Source organism: Leucoraja erinacea, chromosome 2 (assembly GCF_028641065.1).
Source record: "Leucoraja erinacea ecotype New England chromosome 2, Leri_hhj_1, whole genome shotgun sequence".
NCBI classification, from domain to species: domain Eukaryota; kingdom Metazoa; phylum Chordata; class Chondrichthyes; order Rajiformes; family Rajidae; genus Leucoraja; species Leucoraja erinaceus.
The window spans coordinates 73774956-73785154 of NC_073378.1; the positions used below are offsets into that span (position 1 = coordinate 73774956).

Genomic DNA, 10199 nt, shown 5'->3' on the forward strand with positions numbered 1-10199 from the left:
AATTTTAATGAAATTTGAGACACTAGATCAAGAACATTTTCCAGGTTTTTTTCTCTTTAAAAACAAATAAGATGCATGGGCTGATTGAAAAGCTCCACGTGGAACAAATGTTTTCTGTATTAATTACTGCCTCAAGTGTCCTTCCCTTTATTCTGACTGCTTTTCATTGCTGCAGATTGCAGTCTAGTTCTTTTGTAAAGATGGTTTTTATTAATTGTTCAGAGGCTGTGAAATTTGTCATTATTCTCACTCGCATCAACAATCTACCTCTGGCTAGAGACTAATATTTCTGGTACTAAATGTACAGTGGCAGCAAATATTAATCGTGTGTTTTATCAGGCAACATCATAAATGCTGCATCCAGTTTTAATTACTGACATAGGAAAACTAGCAGTGGTGAAGGGAGAGAACTCCAACTATGGCTCTTAAAAGGCATTTTGGGCATTATGCTTTGGGTAATTGCATGCTGTGTCCCACCATTGTTTGTGTGTTGAAATTCAAGGATGTGTGATTGTGGAATGCATCCCACACCTTGTGCTCCTCAACCCCCAGCACGGTTATTTAAGTTGCACATATGGAAAGCTACTGATAAATCATTTCTCGTGCATTTGTAATATGAAGAAATTAATGGATCAGTTCAGGATTGGCAGAGGGAGAAGCTCGTCATCCACAAGTAATACGTGGAATTTTAATTCTGATTCATGAAAATTAGATAATAGTTCTGAAGTAATTTCTAATCTTTTGATAGACTGTCATATTTGTAGGACCGTCCATATCTTTTTTAATAATGAAAATTTGAATGGCTATGAAATGGCTCAAGTTTTTATTCTTGTTCATCTAACATGGAGCTTTACAGCACAAGGACAGGCCCTTTGGCCCACATTGTCTGTGCCGAACATGATGTCAAGTCCAACTCCTATCTGCCTATGCAAAAGCCTCTTAAATGCCTCCATTGTATCTGTCCAAACCACCACCGTCCATTCCGAGCACCCAGCACTCTCTCTATATAGGAATAAAACTTCCCTGCACATTTCCTTTAAACTTTGACCCCCACACTTTAAAGCTATACTTTCTGGTTTTTGATTTGTTTTCCATCGTAGGAAAGAAATTCTGACTGTCCTATCTATGCCTGTCATAATTTTATACACTTCTATCAAGTCTCTCCACAACCTCGGGTGTTCCAGAGAAAAAAGTTAAACCTAACCTTGTAGCTAATACTCCCTAATCCAGGCATCATTCTGATAAATTATTTCGACACCATTTCAAGAGCATCACACCACCTCCTCCTTAGTCTCAAACTGCCCTTGGATATTAATATTCCCCACACTGATCTCACTGTCTTCCATGTCCATCTCCCTAAAAACAGATTCATTTAGTACCTTGCCTGCATGCCCAGACTCCAAGCACAAATTGCCTCCTTTCGTCTTGAGCAGTCCTACCTTCTCCTCGGTTACCCTATTGTTTTTAATGTAGATATAAAAAACCTTGGGATTTTCTTTAATCAAAGCCATTTCTCACCAACGCCATTATTTGGCCTCTTTTGGCCCTTCTAATTGCCCACTTGAGTTATTTTTTCTTTGTATTTCTCAAAGGCTCCAGCAGATTCCATTCTTCTAAATCTTGCATGTGCAATCTTGTTTCTGTTTGATCAAACGTACAACCTCTTTGGTCATCCATGGGTCCCTTACTTTGCCTTCCTTATCTCCTCCTTACTGGAACATGCTATTTCTGAACTTCAATCAACTACCAATTACCATATAAGTCCAGAACACGGTCTTTAAAAAAAAAACTCTACCAAAACTATTGAAAGTTTTAAACATCATATTCCATGAATTCAACAACTTAATTTTATCCCTCCTGGTGCTGTATTTTCTGTGACTTTCCAGGCGTGGACATCCCCGAACCTGTCTTCATGGATGGTTTTGCATCAATTTCAAGTTCATGAATATCTCCAAAGACTCATCAATTTCAAGTTCATGAATATCTCCAAAGATCTGTCCTGGGTCCAGCACATTGATGCAATCACAAAGAAAGCCTATCAATGCTACTTCCTGAGGAGATTCCATGTGTCGACCAATATTCTTTTGAACATCCATTGATAGCATTCTAACTGGTTGTAGTGCATCATGCCTGGTGCAAGACCAAAATTCAATTAGATGTGATTGGTTTGTAAATGTGTTGGGAAATGTAGTGATTTTAATGTTTGAGATAGTAATTGGAAGGTGTAATTGTTGTCAGATATTTTAAATATGCAAAAGTCTAGGATTAGGAAACTTGTGAGCCTTTCTCTCTTGGGTGTTAAGAACATTTTTAAAGAATAATGCAACAGTCTTTCGCACAACGTACACAATTAAGAAAATACCAAAAACAATGGATCGAACAAAGATTGGCACAGGTCACTAGTTCTGTGCCAAAACTGTTGCCATGTCTTGGTGGAATAGAAAGTGAGAACTATTTAAAATGATTGCTTTCAAATGTCCCCACCTCCACAAAACTATAACAGTCCCTTGCCTTAAATAATTTGAACAAAGCAGTATTTTTGCAATACTGGGCTGTAGTGTATATTACATAATTTGAGACTGAAAATCCCCCCCCCCCCCCAACAGGTTATTGACATGTTTATATGTTCTTTGCTTGTAATAAATTCTGTGGTGAACTTTTACCAATGCCATTTTTTGTTTTACAGGTGCCTTCAAATTAAAGTTTGCTCCACCTCATGATTTGGATCCAGCTGATTAAGCTAGAACATTCATCATTTTAGCAATGAGCCTTATTTTGTGGGTCTGACCCTAACCACACAGTTGATGCTCTCTCGTCCAGCAAAAAACTGAATGGGTTTTCTAAATGTGTTTGGGATTAATAAGTGGTCACTGAAGTCTGGATCGCCTTGAACTTATTGTGGCATTTATTTCCTCTGAACGCGTCTTCACCTGTTTTGGCTGCAGTGTTCATGAAGCAGAGCAGTTTATGTAACGTCCTAAAAAAATGCTTACAATAATGACCTCTGATTTTGCACTGATGAATGTATTATACCAAGTGGCACGTGCAATGTTCATTGTCTAATAATTTATGGCAGTGTTTTGGAATCTACCTGTCCAGGAGACACTTGAGCTGGAATGAGCAGACGTGTTGCCAGTTGAAATGTTAGGTCACATCTTACATCATGCTACATCTTTTGTCTGCAACAAATTGTCTTCAAATTTTGAGTCTCTTTTGTTCTTGTTTAATATTATTGTATCCTCTTTCAGTTGTGTGGAAGCAACTCCACTTTCAAAAATAAACACATGAATTTAAAAGTACTTTGTTTGGCCTAATGGAAAAATAATAAATTTTGGTGTTGACATGGGTAATACCTTTTATATTGATCTTTGAAGAAAATGTTTTGGAAAATTGAGTGCCTGTAATAATGTTTATAAAAATTAACAGGAAAGTTTTCAAAGTTGTCTGGTTAGTGTTTATTTTCATTTGAGCTCAGATAAACAAACATTTTTAAACATTTTATTATTACAGCTAAATACTCCTGTTGCTTTAACTTTAGATATTTATTGTGAGTGTTTGAATTGGACAATGTGCAAATGTTTTTTCTCCCCCTTAGTCTTTGTGTAGAATATTGAATAGCCATACTTTTTTTAAACAAATCCCTTCTTTATACTGCTCCATTAATTGACATTGGAAAGTAATTTATTTTTTTCAAAACAAATAACGCTTTAAGCTATAAACTTTCTGTGGCAGTGTTTACTTGGATATTAGAATGTATAACAAATTTTGTTTTACATGTACGATACAAAAAAACATACATTTCCATGATTAGAAATACCACTGTTGCATATTCATCGTAGTTAGCATAAGCTCTGCAAATTTGGCACGGTACTTAATTTACCATTGCACATGCATTTGCCACTACTATAATGTGAAGACTGACGCTCGATATTTGTAGATGGTATTAATCATGTCAGCAAACTCCCTAATTTATGCTGCTGCTCTTTTTTAAAGAAAGAAAAAAAGCCAATATGCACTATTTCTGTTTCTGGGTTTATTTCTTAAAAGTGCACTGATGTTATTCACAGGATGGTGGCTTTAGAGGGTTGCTGCATTTTGTTGCAAAGAACGCTGCCTAATCTTGGCATTCCTTTAACATTAACTTTAATGGGAATATACAGAGCTATGATATTGGCGTGCAGCAGTCTGCTTTCTCTGTAAATGAATTGTCCTCGAGTGGATTGATGTATTTTATTGACTTAAACAAACAACGGTGTCATAGGATATGAATGTGTTTTGTAGGATCTTAAAAGCCTTTGTCTTGTCTTAAAAGCCCAGTGTCAACAAAAATGCTTACACATATATAAAAGGAGCCGTGTTAATGAGTTAACCTGCGTCTGGTTATTCTAGTTCAGCTGCTTTGAGTAGCTAGATCTTGTGTACAGGGTAGTGACCCAAATTATTTCTTGCATGTTAAAAAAAAAAGAGAATCAATTGAGAACTCATTTTCAAAGTGTGGCAATTAATTTCCTTGAAGCACATTTCTTTTACCTGGACTTTTGGATGACCAATTGAATACAAGATAACTATCTTGATATGACTGTGCTGATCGTTCTTAAAATTAGACTGAGACTGGGAAATCACACGAGCCTGTAAGACAATGCGTTCTGAATAACTTGGTTGTATTAGAACTAATTTTATGGTTTAAAAATTGTACTGTATATAGGAGGTATATTGTTACCTTCAGTTTGTTCATTTGTTTACTGGTATTCTTTGATATTCAAAATGTTATGTACTGGAAAGGTCACTTATATTTCTAGAACAATTTTTGGATTTTATGCTGATTTTCTCCTGAATTAATAGCAATAAAAAAAATACACAAATCTTTTATTAGTTTCTTATTTTAAAGTGCTGTCCTTGCCTGTCCAGCAGTCAAGTCTAATAACCAAAATTGCTTTGCTATTATCTATTGAATAGGCAGCTCAGTCAGCAAAGTGTACCTGAGATAGCAATGCTTAAATCCCAGACTTACCTAATTAGATGTTGCTGGATCCAATTTTATTTTCTTGTCCTCAAAAATAGTTTTGCTGGTGGCAAGTTCTATCATATCTACAAACCTTAATGGTAAAATATTTAAAAGAAACTTCACATACAAACAATACTGATTCCTCTTTATTGATATGTTCTATTTTGTTTACCATTAATTTTTGATCAATGAATTAGGTGGATGTCTTCTGGTTAACTTATTTTATGTCTTCTCAATGCAAAATTGGTAGCAGGAATATGGCTCCCATTTATGGAAGCTATTTGCCACATGACTGGGGAGTTCGTTTTTTTAGTTTGAGATACAGAGCAGAAACAGGCCCTTCGTCCCACTGAGTCCACGCCGACCAGCAAACCCCGCACACTGGCACTATCCTATACACACACTAGGGACAATTTTACATTTACACCAAGCCAATTAACCTACAAGCCTGTATGTCTTTGGAGTGTAAGAGGAAACCGAGGATCTCGGAGAAAACCCATGCAGGTCACGAGAACGTACAAACTCCGTACAGACAGCACCCGTAGTCAGGAACGAACCCGGGTCTCTGGCGCTGTAAGGCAGCAACTCTACCGCTATGCCACCATTTACTTACACCTTCTCTAAATACCATGTCTGAGATGTCGAGCATTGCAACCGTTGACACCTAGTTCAACAGTAAATAGATTGGCGTAAAGCTGACATTGATGCACAGTAACGTCAACTAGATATTCAATTTATTTCTACCAATTACAGTGTGGGAACAGATGAAGAATAATGAAGTGCAGTGATTAGTAAAATAATCCCTTGCTATGATTCTGGAAATCTACCTGTTTGAAGTGTGAAAAATATACATCTTCTAGATGCGCTGGGCGCATCCTCAGTGATATGATCTGGGGTCATCGGGTGTTTTGGGTCGCACATCAGACACCCTCGCCCAGGCGACCCAGCCGGGGTTGATCTGGCCCCAATTTGCGTCCCAGCAGCAACCGCCCACGAATCAGCCATCTTAATAACTACTCTGCAGCGGTTGGGAGACTAGTGCGTGGAGGGCCTGGGCTCTGGGGGGCTCCTCCTGCGTCTCACCAGGTTCAAGGCCTGTGCACTGCACCTCTTTCTCCTCCGAGCATTTCATTCTCGCCTGATGGATTTTTAGGCCACGGTGGTACATTAGGCCTTTCTGTAGCTTTATTGGGTGTCTTTCACGAAAGACAGACTGGGGTGCTAACCCAGCCTGTCCTGGGTGCCGTCTTTCCGTGCCGTCAACAGTAGTCACCAAACTATTCGTGGTTTTCACCCAGTCTATTCCTGGCTGAATGGTGCCACTGGCTGAGCCAGACTTCAATGTGAAAAATATACATCTTCTAGATGCACTGGGACACATCTTCTAGATGCACTGGGACACATCTTCAGTGATGTGACCTGGGGATAAACATTTATTGTTAACATTTAACAATGGGTAGCAGTAGATTTTGAATAAATATGATGTCCTGCGTCTTGGTGGAACCAGTCTGTTGCTGAACGTACTCCTCAGGTTGACCAGTGTGTCATGGAGGGGGTGATAATGATAATAATAATCATACTTTATTAGCCAAGTATTTTTGGAACATACGAGGAATTTGATTTGGCATAGTCCTACTAATGAAAAGCAACAAAACACACAAAATACATTTTAACATAAACATCCACCACAGTGACTCCTCCACATTCCTCACTGATGGAAGGCGAGTCAAGTTAAATCTCTTCCCTTCTTTGTCCTCGGGGGGGGGGGGGCCTCGAGCCTTCTGTTGACGGGACGGTCTGGGCTCACGTAGCCGGCGGTCGGGCCCTCCGCATTGGGGCGAACAAGCTCCCACATCGTGGGGATCTCAGCTTCCCGCGCCGGGACCCCGGGTCTTGCAAACCTGTTGTCGGTGTGGAGCTGCAGGTGATTCTGCCCACACCACTCAACAGTCATTGACTATACCTCTGTATTCAGCTACCCTCCCTTCACTGATGCAGCCCACAATTATATCTGAAGTACGAGAAATATCAGATATCATACCTATGCTTCCTTGAAATAAAGATATTGAATGAGGCTCTATTGGCCTTTATGTACAAAGCGGAATAATCAACTCATCAGAATCAAATGTTTTAAAATTATTTGCAAATTTCGATTATTTCAGGCAGCCAAATAACGAATGCATCAGAAGGTACACAACATTGCTGGAGAAACTCAGCGGGTGCAGCAGCATCTATGGAGTGAAGAAAATAGGCGACGTTTCGGGCCGAATGCATCAGGCCTACTGGTCACAGGCCTGTTATCCTAGCCAAATACAATGCATCGTGGAAGCTGTGTACCCAAAATTTGTGAAGGCTTCAACAGCCAGAAAATACACCCATTTCCAGCTTTGTCAATTTATAAAGATGGGGATGTGACTGTGGCTGCACCTCTACATTCGTCCTACAAATTCAGATTAGCAATACCTTAAGTAGGACTGTGGCATTGTAATGAACTGGGAAATGTGCAAGAAATTTAGTGTTGATAGAACATATTAAATGTATAAATAAAATATGTCGAACACTGCAGCCATTTTACATTATATCCTTCCCGAAATATTAAACTAATGTCTTACTGCTGGCTTAAAAAGTACTTGGTTGTTAATTCTATTTATTTTATAAAATTAATTTTCCTTCTCCCAGACTTGCAATTTTCTGTGGTTCCTGGAATAACTTGAACCAATTGGCTTTTATCTGTGCAAATTATTTATTTACTATATCTATCTATATTACTAAAAGTCTGATCTTGACCACTTCCTGTTGTTCTGTATATTGATTTTTAGAAAAAACACTGCCACTTATGGCTGTGATTTTTGGTCATCTTATTGAGATTCTCTCTCCTGAAGGCCACGCCCCTTCCGGAGGGACTATAAAACCCGGAGGTGTGGAGGTACCTCTGCAAGATAGGGGAGCGTGAGGTCGCAATCTCAGTCTGAGCTGTGATAACACTGAACACATGTCTACTAAACTGAGTGGTTTTACTGACCTGTCAGTGCCCTTAATGTGGTTTGAAAATGTAGTTTGAAAATGCAAAAGTGTGTTTTGGTTTGAAAGTGCTAAAGCAAGCTGTGTTGCCTTTGGTTTTGAAAGTGCTAAAGTAAGTTGCCTTGCCTAATTAGAGCTGCCTTGCCTAATTCGAGCTGGCTTGCCTAATTAGAGCTGCCTTGCCTTCTATATAATTAAAAGTCTAATCTTGACCACTTCCTGTTTGCGCTTTATATTGATTTAATAAAAACGCTACCACGTACGACGGTGATATTTGGCCATCTTACTCAGAGTCCCCTTCCGCTCATCAGGTGCCGAGGATTTTTCCCATCGATGAAAAATAAAGTTATTAGTGTTTAAAAAATGTTGAGATTCTCTCTCCTGTCAATCACGCCATGAAGGGCCACGTCCCTTCTGGTGGGGGGGGGGGGACCATAAAACCCAGAAGTGTGGGCGTGGCTCAGTCTCTGCAAGATGGGAGAGGGAGAGGTCACGACTCGCTGTCTTTAGTGGCCTTGCACCCTGCTTGAGATGGAATTTCAAGGAATATCCGTGAGTCAACTACCAGCCCACTCAAGCCCATGCCAGCACAATAGGCTTGAGTGACTGAGCCGCCAGCCCAAGAATCCATTCGGCCCACAATGTCCATACTAGCCCTCTGGAAACCAGTCCCTTCAGTGCACAACACCCATACTAGCGCTCCAGAAAGCCCCCCACTGGCCACCAACATTGGAATTGGTGGAGGTGGAATATTGCGTTGGGGGACCAGTCCTCCTGTCTAATGCTGGGACACAACGGGGCCCACTTGGTCTCGTACACTATGTAGAATAGGTATGGCAAAGTGATTAGAGTCAAAGTCTTACAAGCCCTTTGGCCAAACTTGCCCACACCAGCCAACATGTCTCATCTACTCTAGTCCCACCTGCCTGTATTTATAATAATAATAATAATAACTTTATTTGTATAGCACTTTTCATACAATTGAAAAAAAGACCCAAAGTAATTTTCACAAAAACACCGGTCGAACAATAAATACAATTTAAAACAGTAAGAACATAGAGTTAATAATACAAAAAGCACAGATTTATATAAAAATATAAAATAATAAATTGAGTGTGTAAAAGCTCAAAAAACAAAAACACTGAGGTCAAATAGAGTCCCATATACTATGTGAGCACACAAGCTGCTGAAGGGTATGCTGAGATAAATACAAGAGAAGAAAAGTAATTTTTGCAATGTCATCAAAGTAGTCAGTTAAAAGCTTGATTAAAAAGATAAGTTTTTAGCTGCCATTTAAAAATGTCAACTGTGGGTGTCTCTCATAGCCCTAGGTAGGGTACTCCACAGCTTGGGGGCGTAATTGAAAAAGGCTAGCTTGCCAATTTTCATTTTGCTGCGGCAGAAACCTGAACGCTCGAGTAGGGGAGGAGGGACTGTAAAATATGCTGCTCCTAAGCCATTTAGGGCTTTTTGGACAAGAAGGAGGGCTTTATAGTCTATCCTGGATCTCACAGGGAGCCAATGAAAGGGGTGATATGTTCCCTTTTCTTGGTATTTGTTAAAAGCCGGGCTGCAGCATTTTGCATGAGCTGTAACTTGTTGGTGGATTTTGAAGGCATTACAGTAATCAAGTCTTCTTGATATGAAAGCATGTATGAGTTTTTTGAGTCATGTTGAGTTAAGAAGGGCCATACTTTAGCAATATTTCTGAGGTGATAGGAAGCACACTTTGTTACATTATTTATGTGTTTTTAAATTAAGATCATTATCATTTATTACCCCCAGGCTTATGGCTTCTTGTTCGGCAGTCAAATTTCCCAGTTTATCGAGTCACGTCTCTTGGGTTCTGATTCAAGTAATAAAATTTCAGTCGTGTCATCGTTGAGTTTAAGAAAGTTAACATTCATCCATTTTTTAATGGATAATAGGCAGGAGGTCAAAGAACTTAAGGCATTTGCATCATTTGGTTCGACAGATGTATAACTGAGTGACATCGGCATAACTTAGAAAATTTACATTATGCTGTCTGATAACTCCTAGCGGCAGCATAAACAAGGAAAAGAGTAACGGGCCAAGGCAGATACCTTGTGCTACACCAAAGGGTATATCATGCAACTGACACATAGTTCCCAAGGCTATCAAAGTACTTCCTTCCACTTCAACGTATATGATT

The 10199-nt window shown here is 39.4% G+C and overlaps 1 protein-coding gene across 3 annotated transcripts in view; it reads left to right on the top strand.

Moving 5' to 3' along the window:
* The window catches only part of LOC129711092 (zinc finger CCHC domain-containing protein 2-like), a 76235-nt gene extending 72804 nt beyond the window's left edge, over positions 1 to 3431 (top strand). For all 3 annotated transcript variants that reach the window (XM_055658501.1, XM_055658483.1, XM_055658492.1), the window contains one exon: positions 2687 to 3431. In XM_055658501.1, the coding sequence (XP_055514476.1) occupies positions 2687 to 2739 (53 nt within the window). In that variant the 3' untranslated portion in view covers positions 2740 to 3431. The remainder of the gene's footprint in view (positions 1 to 2686) is intronic.
* The last annotated feature ends 6768 nt before the right edge of the window (positions 3432 to 10199 follow it).